The 21,692-nt window shown below is 39.8% G+C and overlaps 1 protein-coding gene across 1 annotated transcript in view; it reads left to right on the top strand.

The window, feature by feature from the left end:
• The window catches only part of LAMA4 (laminin subunit alpha 4), a 103,507-nt gene that overhangs the window by 72,385 nt on the left and 9,430 nt on the right, over positions 1-21,692 (top strand). Inside the window, exons 18-33 of the mRNA XM_009463348.2 lie at positions 212-351; positions 1,583-1,756; positions 2,820-2,962; positions 3,307-3,469; positions 3,566-3,699; positions 4,837-5,008; positions 6,850-6,981; positions 8,064-8,206; positions 11,539-11,674; positions 12,842-12,979; positions 14,514-14,647; positions 15,963-16,127; positions 16,821-16,974; positions 17,663-17,856; positions 19,828-20,017; positions 20,878-21,033. Coding sequence (XP_009461623.1) covers positions 212-351; positions 1,583-1,756; positions 2,820-2,962; positions 3,307-3,469; positions 3,566-3,699; positions 4,837-5,008; positions 6,850-6,981; positions 8,064-8,206; positions 11,539-11,674; positions 12,842-12,979; positions 14,514-14,647; positions 15,963-16,127; positions 16,821-16,974; positions 17,663-17,856; positions 19,828-20,017; positions 20,878-21,033 — 2,468 coding nt within the window. The remainder of the gene's footprint in view (positions 1-211; positions 352-1,582; positions 1,757-2,819; positions 2,963-3,306; positions 3,470-3,565; positions 3,700-4,836; positions 5,009-6,849; positions 6,982-8,063; positions 8,207-11,538; positions 11,675-12,841; positions 12,980-14,513; positions 14,648-15,962; positions 16,128-16,820; positions 16,975-17,662; positions 17,857-19,827; positions 20,018-20,877; positions 21,034-21,692) is intronic.

The following is a 21,692-nucleotide window of genomic DNA, read 5'->3' on the forward strand; positions in this document are numbered from 1 at the left end:
AACTTCTTTCCAAAAACTTGCAATACTAGATCCTGATGAATCACTACCCTTTTGGAAATCACTGCCTCTCACACACCACAGTTAGGACTTGTTCTTAAAGCAGAAGGAGACAGGTGAGTTAACCTAAGAGGGTAAGGAGGGATTTTTCTGGTGCAAAACCAGTGTTACAAGGAGAAAAAAAAACAAGCTGTCACTTCTTTTCTAACTGCAGTGAAGAAACTTACAGAAGTCTTCCCTCAACTCCTGGACAAACTGCACAGAGTGGAACAGAAGGCACCAGCAAACAATATTTCTTCCAGCATTCAGCGGATCAGACAGTTAATTGCTCAAACCAGGAGTGTAGCAAGCAAGGTAAAACTTTTGGATGGGACTTTTGGTTACTAGTGCTAATAATCAAATGTATCTTACTAGGAGCTCCAGTTTCTTGGGCTGTGTCAGAAGCCCAAACCTTGACATTATCTCCTCCCAACAACTGGATAAACAAAGTACAGTGGAAGTCATTAAAATATTTACAGTTACTATTTGCAAGCAATTAACATTACCATGATATTCATAGTAGACTACTGCTACTGCAGCAGCAACTTTAATTAAGTAATTGGCACAGTGTTAAAGATGGCTACAATAGCAAAACCATTTAAAGCTAAAACTAATAGGTCATTACTCAGCTGGCAACATTAGTTACAAGCAGCAGTAATTACGGCAATTTAATGCAAACTTTTCTGAGATTACAGTATTTCTTTTTTTCTTTTGAATTAATTTTCTGCAGGGTAGGATAATCTTTGGCTCATATATATTTAACAGAGAAAAATACTTTCATTATCATACATAAATTATGAAGGATTTTTCTGTAACAAGAACACTGAGGTCAAAAATTAAAATAGTATATTTGCATTCATTCAAAGAAATAAAAAATTCAATGCGTTATTGTATGTTCACAATGCTGGAATACGCTGTCCACATACATTACTTCAAAAAAGAAAAGCAAAGTTCAGTTATTATGTGTGCAGTGCTTGACTGTTCTTCAAATGTATTTCGTCATTCAGGCATATTGTGCTTAAACTTGAAAACATTATTTCAGTTATGTTGAAGGCATTTTGAACTAAAATGAACATGTTTTAAAATTTTATTAGCATCTCATATATATTACTGTAACTTCAGTAATATAACAGGATTACTCATGAACAGAAAATTGGTCATACTACTCCCAAAGCAAAGAAATAAATTATGGGTAGAAGTTTTATAGCTATGTAAGAATTTCATTCTGTGCCATACATAATGATGTAGCCCTGATTCAACTAAGCACACATCTGTGTCCCACTGAAATTTAATTTACTTTATGAACATGCTTAAGCACAGATAATTAGTAGCTTTAATTAATTTTAAAATTAATTCCCTTCATCTTCTTTACAGTGTCTTCCAGAAGTGATTGTTATAAACATACAATTTTGCATGGCACATACATAGGTGCCAACTCCACTCTTGTAGTAAGCAAGGCTGCTGGCTAAGTATTCCTGCACATTTACCTTAAGTAATGTCCCCAGGCAGTAATAATGTGTCTCACTTAGCACACTTGCAAATGCAGGTCCAAGTTTCTATGATGTTTGGAGGCCAATCAGCTGTTGAAGTCAATCCAAAGATCAACGTGGACGAACTGAAATCTTTCACTTCCATGAGCTTGTACATAAAGCTTCAGAAAGACAACCCACAACTGGCAGCATCTCCAGACAGATTTATTTTGTACCTCGGAAACAATAATGTAAGAGAATAATCCAGTTAATTTTTATATATTAAGAAAAAAATTGAAATAGGTTTGAAGTTTATTTGCCCTTGTTTTTTCCGCTCACTATTTCTCCATGTTTCAAAATAAGAGGTGTCTACTGTATGACTGTCATCGATTTTGTGACAAGCAAAGAGCAAGGGTTCCCAAGACCCCTGCCCTTGAAAATTCCCATCCCAAACAACGAAGGATTCTCTCCAAGAAGCAAATTAGACTGCCTATGCAGCGTGCTGCTGTGATTGTCACTGCTGCAAGCCATACTTGCCATCTCCACTGCTGGTACTGAGCTGCTCTGAAGCAGTTAATGTTACCTGCCTGGCTTTTGTGGGCCACATTTCAATCAGCTTTATGCCGCTGACAATGTTGATTCCAAATCTCCGAGGTCAGAAGCCCACAAGATAAGCAGGTTTCTTTGCTTGTGGCATGTCCTGCTGTTGTATGCTCTGTACATCACGACTTTGAAACACCTAGAAAGGGCATATACTCCCACCACCTGTAAGTGTTGTGAAATAATTGTTCTTTAAATTGTGGTTCCTAAAAGAAGAAAAATCACACCTCACAAGCCAGGTATAATCCTGGCAAGCTGTTACTTGGGAAGAGTAAAGAGGCAGGCTTTTCTTTTTAAGCTTTTCTAAAAAGAATGTCTACTGAATATAAATCAAGCGAAACCCCTCTTGGCAGAATATTTAATTGCAGCACAATACCTAGGCTTTAGACAAATGTTTCTTCCTATTTCCTGCATATGACACTGCACACTAAATACTGATGAACAGTTTCCCATGAAACATTACCAATTTACAGCCAGAAGACATCTCATGACCTTGTATTTACCTCAGTCAAAATGGATATGAGGTAAAATATCAGAGATTTTTTTCTGTGCAGTTCTATCTGGTGAAGGAAAGCAATTAGAGAATGAAGCATTTGTTTATTACTTATATTTAAAAGTGCAATTTAGTCTATCATAGCCCATCCTTTACTAATGTTCTGCATTAAATTTGTTTCAATGTTGTAGCTCTGACATCCTTCTCCATTGGTGTTTTAGGCAAAAAATTACATTGGTCTTGCAATTAAAAATGACAACCTTGTGTATATTTATAATTTGGGAGGCCAAGACGTGGAGATACCTTTGGACGCCAAGCCAGTCAGCACCTGGCCTTCTTACTTCAGCATCATCAAAATTGAGAGGTAAAGTGACAATGTACATTTTCCCAAAATCAAACAGTTAATAGAAAAAAAAAAAAAAAAAACAAAAAACAGAAAAGGCTGGGTCAGAAGTGCTCATCAGGAGTCTTCAGTGCCTGGTTCTACTCCTGCTGAAATAAATGGAAATTCTCTTTGCTTTTAGAGAGCCAGGACCCAAGGGGCCACAGAGGGGAAAAGAAAGTGTCTGTAGTTTCCCCTTTCTTTCCGCCCAGGGTACCAGTCTTCTGGTGAGGAAATAAAAACCCCTTCTGGAGTTGGAGGCTTGCTTGTTCTTTTTTAAGTCTAGACAACACAAAACTCTCTTCTCTTACAATTCCCTTCTACAGGATTGGAAGACACGGCAAAATGTTTTTAACTGTGCCTAGTCTTAGCAGCACAGCTGAAGAAAAGTTCATCAAAAAGGGAGAGGTTCTTGGTCCTGGCTCTCTCCTGAATTTGGAACCTGAAAATACTGTTTTCTACGTTGGCGGAGTGCCTCCAGACTTCCAGGTTGGTCAGATAAATACTCTATATTTCAGACTTAAATAGTGCAAACCTATCCTGCTGGGCTTCCCTTTAAACAAATTTTTCTTGCCCTCTGCACAGCTCCCTCCTAGCTTAAACCTACCTGGCTTCATCGGCTGCCTGGAACTGGCTACCCTGAACGACGATGTCATCAGCCTATACAACTTCAAGCACGTCTATAACATCGACACCACCACATCGCCACCTTGTGCCAGGTAGGGGACAGTCCCACCATCACTCTGCTGCTCTGGTTTGTAGAAAGCGCCGGTCCTGGTGGTTCATTCCTGTTTCAGAATACAAATGTGAAGGTGATATTGAGTTATCCACAAGGGACTTAGCCACGTTTAACTCCTAGTTGCATCAGCAAGCTAAACATATACATTCTGTGTCTCCATTAACTCTCTCACAACATTGCTCATGCCTTCGAAAGAGAAACGGAGTGTGTCCACCCTGCCGTGTTCGCTAGGGCATGGTCCAGGCTCCCTCCTGACCCTTGCTGCTTGCCTAGGACAGGACTGCTCCTACCTGGAATCCTGTCACTGCAAGTGATACAGCCACAGCCAGCTGGCTCCAGTGGGGCTGGCAAACTTGAGCACGCTCCCACCCCCAGCTAACAAAGCCCATACAGAAGTTATCTTTCTGCCATACATTCTTAAACCCACAAGAGAAATTCCTCAGATGAGCCATTCACAAACTGGGAAATGCAGCCCCTAAAGTAGAAGTGAGCATCAACCGCAGCGTTCGTTTAGCACAGACAGAGAAGGCATTTTGTTCGTACAACAGGCAGCAACAGTAGAATCTCTCTATACAAAGAACAGGAGAGAAACTTGCAGTTCTCACAGGGAAGAAATGCAAGAGGTGTTGGGATAGAGCAAATGATTGCTTCCCTCACCGTTCCCACACGGAGCGCAAGCTGCTGCTCTCCAGGACAGAGCATGCAGGCCGCTCCTGGGCTCCCCAGCAGGCCTCAGGGAATTCAAATGGGTTTTGGCATAAACTGGGCAAGCTCTTAATAGAAATGTATGTGTGTCCTTACAATGAGGAGGTGTTGTGGGCCTGACACTTTACAAGGATGAGCAAAGAATTTTCCTGTCCTCTACAAACAACATAGGATAAAAGCATGATCTAATGGTGAAGGAATTAGATACACCTTCAAAGCTACACATTATCTCTCAGAAAAAATTCCCAGAAAGATTTTGAAAGAAAAAGTCATTAGTCTCACTGCTGCCAGGAAGAAGCAGCAGTTCAGAACAATTATTTCAAGAAAATATTTTAATTGCAAAGGCCTTTAAATTCCCCCAGATTAAAATGGGGATATGCCAAATATTGCTTCCCTGCTTGTTTTTTCATAGAAATAAGTTGGCTTTCACTCAGAGCCGGGCTGTGAGCTATTTCTTTGATGGCTCTGGCTATGCCATGGCAAGAAACATTGAGAGAAGGGGAAGATTCAGCCAGGTGACTCGGTTCGACATAGAAGTTCGAACACCTACAGACAACGGATTGATCCTGCTGATGATTAACGGGGTGAGTACCAAATCCTGCTGGTACCCTTTATCCATGAGTACCACAAGTTCCCCAGTACGTACAATACTGTGGAAAATCCAGAATGCTTATGTCCTTACATTTAACTTCTGGAAAGAGGAAATACTTTGTGTTCATCTGGTGCATGTACACATTAGGAGAGAATTGGAACGTGCTCTGCAAAAGCCCCAGGAAGCCAAGGCCCCGCGTTAGACTCTGTTCTCATCCAGAGACAGTCAGGACTTCAGAGTGGTCCTACCCCTGCCATGACACTTTGAGACAGACTCCAGTTAAGCCCAGTAGTTGCACCTTTATTTACATGTGAATGCACAATCAAAGCGATAGGAAATTTCTGTGAAGTAACTCCCATAAAGCAGCCATTTTGTGACAGCTGTCCCTTTATAACCGTGTCTTGGGGCGTACTAGAGTTAAGTATCTATTTAAGTTACTGAAAATAGAAAGTAGCCTGAATAAAAAGACTTGATCCAAATATCGCCAGCTTTTCAGAAGTTTGAGGGTGACGCAAACTCTGTAAGGGTTTGAAGAAAGTAGACTCCACATGCAAATATCTATGCCACCACTAACCTTCGCTTTTAGGAGGTTTTGGACTAAGCAACTGCTGTTAAAAGTTTAACAGCCTCTATTGCAGATCAGTCATTTTTCTTCCAAGCAAAAGTGCCTAGAGGTTTGTCGGACATGTAGGCACTTTGTGTGTTACAGTGGAAACTGCAATCAAGTTGGATGTTAACTGTGCAAGGCCATGCCTGCTCACAGGCACCTTTAGAAAGACTGTGTAAGCCAGCCCATTATTCAGTTCTCCAAAGACAGCTCATAAATATTCTGAATGTAATCCCTATTCCATTTTCAAATTTAAGCTATTCAAAACAAACCCAAGCTGCAGTTTCATTTAAAAGTGTTAGATTAAAACCTGCTTTCACTACTTTAAGTAATGACTTCTGAGGGTGGACTCATTTGTGTCAGAGACAGCAGTTCTTGGCCTGCAGTAGTTTTTTGAGAATTATTGTTCCCATGTTTCCATTAGGCATGCAAACAACAGCATGAACACTAGGAGAGAAGATGAACATTAGCATTAAAAGCATTAACCCAGATGCACAGTTGCTGTAAACTGTCCTTTCTGCTTCTTTATGTTCAGATTTGGAACAAGACTAATTCTATGGTACAGATCTTCATTTCAAGCACTCCCTAAAGATTTTCTAAAGTAGAGTTCCTGTTCATGAAGTTTAGGTCACCCAGCCACAGAACAGAAGCCAAACCATGAAGCAGGAATAGTCAGGAAATCTGGAAATCCAGAAACCAAATACACAGTAAATAGACTCTACCTATTGCTCAGCCTTCAGCAAATACATCAGTGCTGATCAGGACTGTGAAAAGATATAATCCTGAGCTATTACAGGCATCATGACAGAAGCTGCTAATGCAGATGCAGCCTTTCTAGCACAACATTGCTTTTACCAGTATAACATCTTTCATTTGGGGCATGCAGTATTACTTCGACAGTAAATAGATGTGCTTGCATTAGGAATACTTTGCTGGTAAAGAATATTGACATTACTGTGCTACCAAATGCTATTCTTACAGGGAAACAGTTCACCAAGTCTTCAAATAAGTGCTGTTTATCAAACAATTATGTGTGCATGTGTATATATACACATACATTAGATACATAAAAATAATCCAGAAACTGTTATAGTTTTGCAAATAAAAAGACCTTTTCCCAGCATGCTTTTCACAATGTCAGACACTCTCGTAACATTGTTTATTATTTTTTTTAAATTGCTGCCACAATCATAGTGCTTTTCTGACTGTTGTTTTGTTTTATACAGAGTATGTTCTTCAGTTTAGAGATGCACAATGGTTTCTTGTACCTTCGCTATGACTTTGGCTTCAGCACCGGCCCTGTGCTTCTAGAGGACTCCATGAAGAAGGCTCAGATTAATGACGCTAAATTTCATGAGGTAGAGACGCGGTTACAATCACAGCCATTGGACCAACTATCCCAGCAGCTCCAAAGCAGCATTTCCTCCAACACCAATGAGAGGAGCAAAGGGATGAGGGGCCAGGTGGTGATGCAGTAGAGCGGGCAGAAGAGTAAAGCACATGCCTGCCTTGCATGTGAAAGAGCACATGCAAGTCCCACCACTACTGAGCGGTGGAAAGGGAAGGCTCTCCCTGCCTCTGGTAAATCAGTGCTTGTGGACAGATTCTGCATATTACTAGCCAAGGACAGGAGAGTTCACGAGGGAGAAAAAGTGTTATTAATTCAACATTAAATTATATCCAGGGCAACTATGTCCTTCAAATATACAACTCTCCTCAACTAAAAACATGTCATTATGTTAACTTGACTACCTTAGTTGTTATGTGTTGGATTACAAGAAATACTGCATTTGCCATTTGATTTGAAGGGAGAATTAATTTGGTAGCAGTCTTTTATATATGCATAGTATTTTAGGGACTTTGGCAGATCTAAAATATCTAGTTGTATTTGGTTTAAGAGAATTTGCTTTAAGCCAGTGTAACTGTGACAGTGACAATAACAAATCATGCTTAGTGGCTTGCTTCTCCTGCCATTTACTTGATGTAAATTCAAAGTCTGATTCCTGATCCACAACTACAGCTACAGTCCTGTTCAACCTGCTTAAGCAGAGCACAATTAAGCCTTTTATGCTTTGAAAATGAAATAAGTTTTTTAAGAAGTATGCCCTAGCTTCCTGGATAAATCAAGAAAGCACTCTGAAGTTAATGGAGCTTGTCTGTTTGCCGCAGTGTAGAATTTGACATGGGGTACTTTCATGTGGATTTATTCAGAAGTGAAATATCCTGGGTTTTCAGTCATCAGAGAAATTGTGACATCAAAATAAGCTCCCTACTGGTAATTGTTGTCACCCTCTCCCAATTTACAAACAACTTTTTTGATAAATGGGAGGAACTTGTCAAACAAAAAGATATAAAGATGCAATCAATTTTGCAAAATCACCATGACAACTTACAAAAGATGACATTTTGGACACTTTTAAGTGCATGTTTTTCTTTTCAGATTTCTATTATATATCACAATTCTAAGAAGATGATCTTGGTAGTAGACAGGCGACATATAAAAAGTGTGGACAATGAAAGAACAGCAATGCCATTCACAGACATCTACATTGGAGGAGCACCTGCTGAGATCTTGCACTCCAGGTTGGTTTACAACTGCGATTCAATCATTATCTTCAAGTAATCACCATATTTAAGTTACGTTGTATGACCTGTGCTGAAGGGCTTATAATAAAACATTTTTGCCAGCCTCAACACCTGATGTAAAACAACCCCTCAGACACTCTTCTAAGTGTCTCTCAGAGCTCTAAAGTACCAAGGATTAGGCTTGATCCAGCACAGGTAAATTCTGCTGAAACTGGTCTAGTTTTAGTAAGGGGAACAGAAACTGTTGTCTTCTTAAAACAAAAAGGCATTTTCAAAGAACACATGAATATATACAATCGCTATTCCTCCTTGCTCTGCAAAAAGTGATCTTAGTAAAATAGCAATGGACTAGCTGAAGGATCAAAACCCTCTACCAACTGCATTTTCAAATCTAAAGATGATATTTTTCCTAGTATGCACTTCAGTTCTGATCCACCTCAGTTTCTCTCTAGACCAAAGTCATCTGGCCCTGTGTGGGTGGGGGAAGAAAAGAAAAAGTCTCATTTTCCCATCGTACCATTTGACAGAAGCCAAGTTTAATCTCAGTAGACTGTATAACTCTCATTTCCTGCAGTGGGAATCTGCCGGACCAGGGTCATGCTCTGGGAGAGCAGGCTGGCTGCTTGAAGACGGGTATGCTCTTCTGACAGGCAATATTCATTCTCAGGGTCAGGCAGCAAGGCCAGCATATTCAGAAGGGCTCCAGCTGCTGTTTTAAGTGTCACAACTGCTAACAGAAATACCATCTCTCTTTAAAATACCCTCTATGTTAAAAAAAAAGAAAAGGAGGAAGATAGCAAATGTTGCACAATAGTTTCTAGGAATTAGTGGTAAATCTCCTGAAACTTTATTTTTTTGTCAGGAGAGCCTGTTGAATCGATAAATAATGTCTGAGATATAGAACACTTATAGATTAAGCTTTTAAGATAGGGACAAACTTATGTAGAGGAAAATGATGCCTTTCAATCCCATGTAATTGTTTGAACATGCAAACAAAATGGTGGGCAAGGGAGAAACAGTATATAATTTATCTGGCCTTTTACAAAGGTCTGCAATAAGGGGCTACTGAGAAAACTAGTGGGGTGAAAGGGGGAAAGGCTGCAGAGGATTAGAAAGCAGTTGGGAAAGAGAAAATAGGACATAGAGCAACTCTTCAATACATTAATGATCTAGAAACAAAGCACAAAAGGATGGTGAAAATTACTTTGGTTAATCAAGCCTAGAGAACACTGAAAAAGCCCAGAAGGACCTAGAAATCTAGGCAATTGAGCAACTCAATGGCAGATGAAACTTGTTCACAAATGTAGGATACAAGATAAATCGCATGAATTATGCCCGCAGTTTTCTAAGTGAATTGTGGTTATCTTGCAAAACACCTTGAAGGTAGTGTCAAAGCAGGAAAACCAGCATCTCAATGAACAAGTCATATCAGAAAAAAATCCACTGGCATTGTAAAAATGTGACCAATTATAATATTGAAAAAGGTATAATGAAATTATATAAGCAGAGCTACACCTTTGCCTTGGATATTGCACCCAGCTTTGGTTCTCATGACAAGAGTAGACAGCAAAAAAGTATGGTCCAAATGTGGCGCCATCTTTCCATTTTCAACAGGAGCACAAGTTATTATTATCTACTGATGATCTACTACTATCTGTCTACTACTACTAGTGTCTACTACTATTTCTGGTTCCTTTTTCTAGGATGGTTTCCATTTGATTGACATTGGGGGGCAGCAGCAGGGGGGAAAACGAGCTGTAGTCTTAGAAAAGTCTAATATTCTTTCAAAGCAGTATATTTTGATTCGCTTCAACAGCACTTTCCTCTGTCAACTGCCTTTTTTCCCAAATAAATGAATCTGGAAGTACCATTACATGTTATTTTTCTCCCAACTTAGTCACTGCATAAAGCAGAAAGCTAAGGGGAGGCAGGAGCACTGGGCGCTGGGAACTGTTAAGAAACAAACTCAGAAGCCTTTCTTTAGGTTAAAACCTATCTTCTATAGTTCCTGTTGCTCCTAGAAAATGTTGTTAAGTTAATGGCATTTAACAGAAAGGCATATTTATGGCATCCAGCCAGTCACATGGTCAGTCAGAGTAGAGATTAAACTGGTTGACGGATACCCCACACTGATCCAAATCCCAGTGAGAATGGCAGGAGCCTTCCTGTTGATTTTGCCTTCCTGCTGATTTCGCTGAGAAGCAGATTAAGCCCCTACAGTGCTCCTCCTCTCACCTTATTTCAGACACGTTCATCTGCGGTACTTCACCTGATGGTCCACTTTTGCCAATATAGAAAAATAAGCATTTTCAGAGCCTGATTCATTTGTCATGTTTCCAATGTCTACCTTACAATGAGATAACCCGTAGACAACTAGCGCAGAAGCAGATGTCAACACTGTCAGTATCACCTAATGTGAGGTGAGAAGAATCCCACTGCTAAGGTCCATCCTGTAGAAAGCACAAAGACTGTTTACAGGTAGCCAGGTCAAAACTCCAGATTTCACATTCACTCCCTCGGTGTATTTGTTCTCTAGTTATCTCCTGGACTGGTACCCAATAGATCCCATGTCATTTCCTTGCCCTGTTACAGACCCTCTGTGATTTTAGGCAAATTTCTTCTTCTTCATGCAGCATGAGTATTGTGAGGATAAATTCAACTATATTTGCCATGTGCCATAATGCTGTGATATCTTGGTGAGACATGTAGTTGAAAAACTTAGAGTAGTGAGCAGGAGCAGTTGGGATACACTGCTGTACTATCCACCTCAAATCTGACATAGAAAGGATCCTGGAAGCCCACCTGCTGCTCTCATTTACAGCTATCTAAAACCACTCATCAGCAGTCAGAATTTACTCTTACTTCCCTGACCTCTGTTACTATTACTTGTTAAGAAATAGAGATCCATTTGCTTCCCAAGACAGGAATGGAGCTTGCAAGACAGGAAAACTAAAACAGAACTTCTCTAAAATGATGAAAAATTGAGATAGAAGTCCATTGATTTTCACTGTAAGCGAGTAGAAATCCATTTAAAAATAAGACTTTTCATTTCAGCAGCTATTTTTATCTTTTTAAAGTTACTCCATATGGATATCCTCTCTGAAATCTCATACATTTTCCCCCATAACATTTACTACATCTGATGCATCTTGAATTTTCAAAACATATCATGTGGTTTAGTTGTTTTACATAAAGATGGAGGAACTGGGCACTAGTGAGGCAAATGGTTGAGGATCTTCCAAGTGTTTTGAACACCTCGGCGATAAAAGTCTCGTTCAGAAAGGAAAGGGCTATCTAACTGCATCTTGTTTGACATTGTTTTCCAACAGCATTAGTTCACATCTGGCAGGAAGTATTGGCTTCAAAGGCTGCATGAAGGGTTTCCAGTTCCAAAAGAAGGATTTCAACTTGTTAGAAGAACCAGGAACCCTGGGAATCAGCTATGGGTGCCCAGAGGATTCACTGGTAAGCATAACATCATTTGTGAGATAACAACAAAATTTTGGCAATGGATACAGCTGTGAGCTTGAGTTTTACTCCAAACAATGGCAAGAAAGTCTTGAACCAAGGAAATGACAATGCACTCATTGACTCGCAGGGGTCGTGTGTGTGTGTGTGTCTGTGTGTGTGTCTGTGTGTGTGTCTGTGTTAAGTCTGCTGACATACTACCCAGTTTTCACCCTGAATTACAGAACAAGTTGTTTTATTTGATATTCTTATCATATGTAAGATTGCAGTGTGAAAGCTGGATCTGAAATAAATTGTGTGCTGTATTCTGAAAGGAAATATTCCAACATAATTAATTTTTTCTTAAAGAAACAAGGAGAACGGTCCTCACATGCATCCTAATACAGATGTGTGAAATGAACAAGATAGCAAGATATTCACCCTTCAAATGAGTTCTCCCCTTAAGACGGGCCAGCTCTTCCTCTGTGATACACAAATCAACTGCACCAGCATTAACACTGAGAAAATGCCATTTTGTTTCTATTCACTTCCATTATTCATCATTTGTTCATTACAATGCAAGGCTGGTAAATCTGAAGAGTGTTTGTGGTCTTTATACTACAGCCACGTCTATCCAAAGCCATGCTGCGAACCTGTGAAGATGAAGGAGCCCACCACTGGTAGAACCCATCACACAATCTTACCCTCTGTCAACAAGGAAGCTAGCTGCAATTTGTCCTACCTCGGAGTCAGGTTTCCTTCTCAGACTCAGAGGGTTACAGACCACCATGGCCAGCCCCCACACCAGCACTCAGTGCAGCACGCAAACTAATATATCACATGTTGGGATGGTGACTCAGTGCCACACAGCTCTGACAGGAGCTTGAGCCCCCTCTGCTTCTAGTCTTCATGCTCACTAACATCAGCAGACTTAGGATGAGGCCAAGAATCCCAGGAAACTGAGAACAATTTGGCTTACACTAAAATGGCTACACTTTCTTAAGATTTCCACAGCACATGAGGGATAGCCTATATAAATTAGTTTAAGAAACGCAGGAAAAATTGAAGTTTTTATAGAGGAACTGAACTGGCTACATCTTAAAAAAAAAAGAAATAGCCTCATTCATTTTATGATTTGAATGTTTTCTGCAGTGTACTTGTAATTTTGTTTTATTTAATACACAGATGTCCCGCAAAGCATATTTCAATGGAGAGAGCTTCATTGCATCAAGCCAAAAAGTGTCTCTCTTCAGTGAATTTGAAGGAGGCTTTAATTTCCGGACATTGCAGCCCAACGGGCTGCTGTTCTACTACTCTGAAGGAGTGAGTACATATTTCTTTAGAGTTTGCTTTATTTTATCCTTGGATTGTTTCCCAGGAGAATACTAGGGGAATAATACAATTTCTCACTTCATCTTTTCATAATAGAGAAAGCAGTCCGCAATATAGAAGCATTCACTGATGACCTCATTTTCACAGTTTGATCTACAGATGAAAACCAGCAATGCTTAAGACGTTATTTTGATGTTGAGAAGAGGATTTGATCATATGCCTAGAATTAACATGCATCCATTTGTGCTCAATAGAATCCTTAGGGCAGAAATGCACAGTGGATCCTGCTGTGCTCAGCAGCACTGCAATCCCTATTTGGACCTGTAGGTGCTACCGAAGTACAAATAATATTAAGGGCCTGACATTTTCCATCCAGAGACAATCCCATAGAAGCAAAGACAAAGTTTGTTTGAATTAGTGGGATGGTATTTTGAGCATTGCTGAGTTGACAGAAATCAGTCAGAAAGCTGCCTGTATTCCCAGATGGTACTTACACCTCCATGTCTGACTGGGAAAAGCTGTGCTTGAGAATGGTTCCTTGCAGCTATGGGAAGCCAGGGTGCTCTAAATGCCCCCTCAGAGGTGTGACATGGGCAGAAATACGGACTTGCACTCCCAAAATGTTGTGTGAGCCAGAGCGATTCCAAGATCCTGCAGGCTCAGACTGACATCTGCAGCGAGCGTGAGCTCAGATGACAGAACATTTGCAACCACCCCCAAATGTCTGTTCTGCCATACTTGGCAGATCATCAGCAGTGCAGCAGGGAAGGCTGTATGACACCAATAACCACTCCTGAACTTTTACATTTTACAGCCTGGAGTATTACCTTAAATCGAAATCAGTAACCATGTCAGTTATCCACACCGTTTGCATAAATGAGGCCTTACACACACCATGTCTGGTTTTAGCTCTAAAGCTCTAACCCTATGAGGTGCCAAGTGTCCTACTTAAATGAACGTTCAGCTATTTAGCACTTGACAGAATGAGACAGGATGATTCCTAGGAGTGCGCAGTGGCACTGCTTGCTCTAATGGAACAGACGATATCCCTGCTGTGTGCCACGGTGAGATCCTGTATGCCTGACCCAGACAGCAGAGCATCTCTCTCAGGTAATTTTGAGTGATTTAATGGGTCTAATCAGATGGGATTAGGAAAAGAAAAAAAATGTATTGGTCTTATGAGAGCAGGAATCTTGCAGTAACAGCTACTCTATACAGTACGAGGCGTACCAGAAACATAAATGAAATGTAAACATCATACATTCATGCTAGATGGAAGGAGCTCATGTGACAGATAAATGAGACATAATCAGCAGCAGAATTCCAAGAATTCAGCCTTAAAAACCAGCAAGAATATCAATTCTAATGAGATCAACTCCTGTTTTGCTTCTCAGTATACCTTTCTGCAAATAAAGCACAAATGGGGAAAACAGCAGGAAGGAAAATAAATACAACAGGAAAATGCACAGAACTTAATTTTTCTGGGTCACAATTGCTGATGAAGATGTTTTTGTCTGTATTTCAGTCAGATGTATTATCCATCTCTATGGACAGAGGTGCTGTGGTTTTAAATGCAAGTGGAACCAAAATTCAATCACCAGACCGAAATTACAATGATGGAAAAACCCACTTCATCATTACTTCTGTCACCCCAGAAAGGTAAAGCTGCCAGCATCTTTTATTCCCTACCTTTAGAATACAAATATTTCTTGTAAAGCATGTTATCATTTAATATTCATTTTCAAAGTTATGTTTAAGTAGGATTTTTAAGTGATATTTTTAACTGATCAATTCAGTCAAAAAAACACAAAGCCAAAAATCTATGTGATTGAAAACTGGACAGCTTGGCCTGAGCATGAGATGCTGGGAATTTTTAGTAAAACTAAAATAATAGTTTTTCTAAAAGCTTAGTCCTTTTTTGTCCTCAGGTATGAAAGCAGTTTAATATAATTTAAGACTAGGATGAGATCCATTTTTCAGCAGGATTGATTGTTCTGACTTGTTAAGGCAATCCCAAATTGACCCTGAAGTAATTGAGGCATCTTCACAAAAAGCATTTATTTGGGATATATACAGTGGAACATGTTCAAAATACTTTTAGCACTGACAGACACAAATGTAAGACTAAATACAGCAGTAGGGAATAAGTCTCTCTTTGTGCTTCTTAAAAAACTTGGAAGTATTGTTTTATTGGTATGTTTTACTGTTGTTTTCTGTTTAAAATTTTCTTAGTACATCAAATAATCAAAGCATCTTTCTTCAAGAATCTTGCCTATGCAGATACAACCAGGTCATTCTCAGTTTTCTGATGGAAATGGAGGTTTGTACCTATGACTTCTGACATCCAAGAAACACAGTTTGAAAAGCTGAAGGTGCAAAAAGGTGCCTTGGAATAGCATTGGGGACTGTCATGTTTCCCTGAGTGTGCTGAATTCTGAACTTGCCAAAAAAAATCAATGTCTGATGCTTTAGTTATACTCAGTTTCTTACTAAAGCAATAGAATCCTTCCTGATTTCTGCAGCAATTAATGTGTTGCAAAATGAGATTAGGTAAAAAACATTGTATAAACTCAATGTACTGTGATGAAAGAGAAGGAAAAAGGGATAGGGGCATAAAGAAGATGGATCAGCATGTGCTTAGATCTTATTTTACTGAAATGCTGGCTCCATCCATTTATTAGCAGTCCCTTAGTTTATCTGTCTTCACTGAGTGAACTGTATTTTTTTGGACTTCACAATTAACCCCAGGATATTACAAAATCCATGGGCTTCTGGACTCAACTTTGCCAGTGGGTTAATTGCATTGCTACTTGTTGCAAGCTGGAAGTGAGAAGGTGTTCTCATGACTTTGAGCACTGCCATTCAGTGATGTATACACAGCATGGAGCATTTTGGGTGCATGTAATACGCTGTGTAACCACTGGCATTGACATTTCCAAAACTAGCCTACAAAATGGATGCTTTGCCTTTGCAGATATGAGCTGACTGTTGATGACAAGAAACAAAGCAAGAAGAACCCAGCGAAGGACAGAGCAGGGAAAAGCCCGGACAGCGTCAAGAAGTTTTATTTTGGCGGCTCTCCCCTCAGAACGCAGCAAGCCAACTTCACTGGCTGCATAAGCAACGCTTACTTCACTAGGTGTGCAGCATTCCCCCAAACACCTTACGTGGCAGTTTCTGCCTGACAGCTCAGATAGTAGCTCAAGAGAACTGATTTATTGTCACAATAAAAATCCCTCTCTCATTTTGTGAGGCTGGACAGTATGTGTGAATAAGTTCTTACCTTATTTGCCATGTAATCTGTTGGAACAGACCTGCTAGGTTAAGATATTGTTAAAGTGGGAATAACTCGATGTAAATCAGCTTTCAGTACTGCACCTGCTAATGCTGCTGGTGCAATGTATAATATGCATAGCTGTAATTTACATTTATATTCTGTAGCTTTCAGCTCTGCCTTTGAAACAAAATTATATTAAAGCATCTCACAGAAGCTGGGGAAGTTAGGAGTTTGGTCATGTGAAAATGGTCAGAATTTGTTGATCTTAATTGCTTCATGAAATGTTCTTGTATAGAAGATTTTAAAGTGAATTTGATGCTGCAGATTGAGACTCTCTGTTCACGCAAGCAGGGATACAACAGGCAGAATAGTACAGGCTGCCCACATTACCCAAACATTGACTGATAAATCTGTACTTTTAGCCATGATCCAAAAATGAAAAAAAGCCCATCCAAACATCATTTAAACTGTAAGTATAAAATGTTGTGATTTTTATGAAGACAATTCCAACACTTGGAAAAAAGCTGTTCTTGTCATCCCCTCTTTGAAATACAGGTTGGATCGAGAGGTTGAAGTGGAAGATTTCCAGCAGTACTCTGAGAAAGTTCAGACTTCTTTGTATGGATGCCCTGTTGAATCTCCTCCGGTTGCTCTTCTCCATAAGAAAGGAAAAAACTCATCAAAAGCCAAAGGAAACCGTAATAAAAAGGTTTGCTACAAATTGCCTCAGTACCACCCTAGAGTTTTCCAAAGTTGATATATACTGTGTCATGACTGGAAATTCTCCAAATCATGGATCCAAAATGTACCACATGAAGAATATTTCAGATATATGAAGGAAATGACTGCCCTGACCTGATCTATCTGGCCTATGCTTGCATCATTCTCTCTTACTAGAACTGTAAAACAAAATTTGTGACATCTTCAAAAAAAGTACTGCAGAAACAAGCCTTCTTGATTTCTTCTATATCCTAAAGGCAAGAAGCTTGCTTCTGCTCTCAGCTACTTTTGTATGGCTCTTTCTACTGGGTACAATTAGCATGCATTAATATAAATATGAGAAAAAACCCTCTTCCAGCATGCAGAACTTTTAGTCCAAGCATGTCCTCTTACGCCTATAGTATAGCTGATATCATCAAAAGCAGAGAAGATAAGATTCAATTAGGAAAACTGAAAAAGAATTGAATTGTAGTTATGTTAGCTACACAAGCATTCTGTTTATCCATTCTTCTGCCCTAAATCAGCATCTATAGTTCACAGAAAATTTGACTTGGAACCATTCCTGGTATTTCTGTAAGGAAAAAATATATTACTACCTTATATACAAAGGATATTGCTATTTTTATTATGTCCCATCTTAGTTAAAATTTCTGCTTAATGATTCTCTTTCTATGAAGGTGGGAAGAGATAAAGACAAGATTTCACAGCCTTCAACTGGCCTCAAAAAATTGTATCAAGAAGTGAATATGCAAAGAGACCCTCAGTGCCACTTGCCCATGAATCCCAAGGCAACCGAACATGCATATCAGTTTGGAGGAACAGCAAACAGCCGGCAAGAATTTGATCACATACCAAAGGATTTCAGTGAAAGGTAAAGGGACCTTAGAAATAAAAATTGAATACATTGGGGAGGAGACAGATATATTAGATGTTTCAGTTGAATAAGAGCAATAAATAGAATGTGTTTCCAGTTACATCCCTTTTGTGGAGTCTTCATCTGCATTGTATATTAACAAAATGTTTCTTCTTGCCTATTTGTAGGATGTTAGTTCTATACAAGCAATGCACCATTGGCCTTTTTATGCATGAAGCAATGGCATTAGAGCAGAGCTGGAAAAGGACACAATAGTTCACCAAGAAATGAAACTGTTATGTGTTGAGTGGACCTTGGCGGCTGTTTAATGGTTAGGAATCTACACAGTGCAGTAGGACATAAAGCTATGAAAACCATGTCCAATTCAAGCCAAGTAATTAATAATGAGTCCAGATATTGTGGACATTTAATTCTCAGGCTCCCACAGAATATGCCATATGGTATGTTATGACCAACAAAGGATTTTGGTTTAATACTTTCCATGAAAGACTATAAATTCAACAACACAGCACTTCCTGGAAGCATACCAGACCACTAACTCAGAAAAGAAGAGTGCTATTTCCTGACTTAAATAAAAAAAGCATTACATTTGTTTTAATTCAGTAGTGTTTTACTTAGGGCAGTCCTGATGGTGCCCATATGAAGAAGAAAAACCCAAACTCTAATATGTCTCTTCATCCCTACAAGACATATTTGTTTTACAACTGTTATTACAGCTCCATCATTGTAATGTGCATTTAAAAAAAAAAAAAAAATTACTTGTGATGTTTTAAAACAACCAATATTGGCAAGGGCCTAAGTGTGTGTGGAATGTACACACGCATGCAACGGGGAACGTATAGATCCTTCAAGCCATACGAAGAATGGAAGCTAGGCTAGTCACCTGACATGAGAAGCAGGACTAATCAGTTCTGGCACTGTCCTACACCAGTACAGCTTTGCCATTTTTTAGACCCAAAGTAATAATACCAGTCACTCAAGAAATCTTCACTGTTGACAGTGTCAAACCAAGATGGTATAACTTGCCATGTTGTCTTGGACTTCACAAGAAACTACAAGGAAGGAGATGCTTAGCAGTGAGTCTGGAATAACATTAAAGATTTGTGAACTGTCAGGGCTCCATGCCATCACAGTTAAAAGGTCCCCCAACATTGCTGCGTGTCCAAAGAAGGGCAACGAAGCTGGTGAAGGGTCTAGAGCACAAGTCTTATGAGGAGCGGCTGAGGGAGCTGGGGTTGTTTAGTCTGGAGAAAAGCAGACTCAGGGGAGACCTTATTGCTCTCTACAACTACCTGAAAGGAGGTTGTAGCCAGGTGGGGGTCAGTCTCTTCTCCCAAGTAACAAGCAATAGGACGAGAGGAAATGGCCTCAAGTTGTGCCAGGGGAGGTTTAGATTGGATATTGGGAAAAATTTCTTCACCGAAAGGGGGTTGTCAAGCATTGGAACAGACTGCCCAGGGAAGTGGTTGAGTCCCCATCCCTGAAGGTATTTAAAAGACGTGTAGATGTGGTGTTTAGGGACATGGTTTAGTGGTGGACCTGGCAGTGCTAGGTTAACAGTTGGACTTGATGATCTTGAAGGTCTTTTCCAACCTAAACAATTCTAGGATTCTAAGATATCCCTGCTCACTGCAGGGAGTTGGACTAGATGACCTTTAAAGGTCCCTTCCAACCCAAACTATTCTATGATTCTATGATTCTATACTGTCAGCTATTGGTGATCTGTACTGATTTTATTCACTCCAGAAATTTTAATTTTTGAAAACAAGTTCCTTGCAAGGCAACTTCTTCTCCAACTTTGACTTCTACTCCAAAAACCAGTGTGGAATGTTTCTCGAAAACACCACTTCCATAAAGGAGATGTATATTCCTTTGGATGAGAGGAAAATCTCAGTCTTCCTCTGCCTGCAGTTTGATTTAAGTCAATTATATCTGCTCTAATTTTAATATTGTGTTTTTATCTGCCAGAGCTCAGTTCTCTATCAGTCTGAAAACTCACTCATCTCATGGAATGATTTTCTATGTCTCGGATCAAAAAGAGACCAACTTCATGGCACTTTTTGTTGCTCATGGCCGACTCATTTTTATGTTTAATGCTGGCCATCAGAAGATAAGGATTAAGAGCCAAGAGAAATACAATGATGGCCTTTGGCACAATGTAAGTAAAAGGAAGCAATCATTATGATGGCACATGCCATCAAGGCTGCAGTAGATGCTGCTGATGTGACAGCTCAGGGAGTTTTCATTCACGTGTTCATAACCACACCTATATGTTGAGAAACTTCTGCCAATATTTTTAAATCTTTGATGCGGCATTTTATCAGCTCATTAACGAGGGACAGGACAATGAGTCAGCTATAAAAATTCAGCAATTCCCAACACTAACAGCTGAACAGAAGTGACAGAAACAAGCAGAACAATGAGATAATTAAGAGTTAAGTTAGCTAGGAAAGGAAGGACTAGGATAATTCTGTTCAGCAAATTTCTTTGAAGTGCCTAAGCAGGGAGCACGGCTGTCTTAGGGTCCCTCTGTAGTCTACAAAAATAAAAAGACAATTTTAGGAGTCAAGGTGAATTTCCCTCTGTAGGTACCTCTCTCTCCTCACTGACTACCGAGGAAGTCTATCGTTACTAAGCTCCTAACTTGGGCACTTAAGCGTTTAAAGCAGGCTGGATGAATACAGACCATAAAGCCTGTGAAGACCATGAAAATGCTAACAGTGATAGCACTGTAGCAATGAATCATATATGCAAATACAAGATGGGCAGATCTCAGTAGGCTTTGTGACACCTTGATTACCTCTGCCTTGTACACCAAAATGTAAGAAAGACAGCAGTTTTACTATCTAGACTTTGCATAAATGTGAAAAAAGAGGGTTGTCCAGCAAGATTATTGGCAGTTAATAAAATAGGCTTGTGGAGTACCATTCACAAGCTTTTCTTCTCAAACTTCTTCTTCCACTGCACTTTCCTCAACAGATGAAAGTAATCTTCCAAATTTTTTTCCTCCCTTTCTAGGTGATATTTATTAGAGGCAAAAATATTGGTCGCTTGATAATTGATGGTCTCCGAGTACTGGAAGAACCTTTCATCGGTATTGCTGATACCTGGCAAGTCACTGAACCACTCTATATTGGGGGTGTAGCTCCAGGAAAAGCTGTAAAAAATATCCAGGTAAAGCAAACACCCATTACATCATCCCATACCTCTATGTACAGCTAATGCAAAAGCTGACTGTATGGGTGAGTTCAGGCAAAAGCATGTTATGATTTGAATCCTCAGCATGCTGAGGAGCAGACAGCTCAGTTCAAGTGGATAGCGAAGCTCCCACAGGGCTGCACTGGCAGTAGCTGAGCTAGACTTCCATAGACTTGCAGCAGCAACTGGAAAGCCAGTGGTCGCTGAGGAACAGAGAAATCCTAGTGACATCCAAGCTTAGAGGAGACACGTAAAGTTAGGTGAGATCAGTTCCACCCTAAGGTCTGAGATACAGATGAGTTTCACAGGTATTTGTTGTCTTAGTATCTCTATTTTAAGACAGTACCTAGAAGTCAGGATTCTTCAGTCTTGGATACTGAAGTATATGGCAAGGAGTGTTAAACCAAAAATGAACATAACCAAGTGTCCTTCAAGGTGATCTTTAGTGTTATGTGCCTAACAAACAGATACACTACCCAGAAAAAGTAGACCCCTGTCTTGCCTTGAAGGTATGAGATATGTATAACGCTGCCTTGCTCTAGTTGTGCTTTGTTTCTCATGGTTCAGTACAGATTGTTTGAGAAACAATACAAGCTGGAGTTACCTTCAAGTCATCAGAGAGACATGAGAGGCTA

This window comes from Nipponia nippon, unplaced genomic scaffold (assembly GCF_047370975.1).
Source record: "Nipponia nippon isolate SJK-2023a ecotype South Korea unplaced genomic scaffold, ASM4737097v1 scaffold_4, whole genome shotgun sequence".
NCBI lineage: Eukaryota > Metazoa > Chordata > Aves > Pelecaniformes > Threskiornithidae > Nipponia > Nipponia nippon.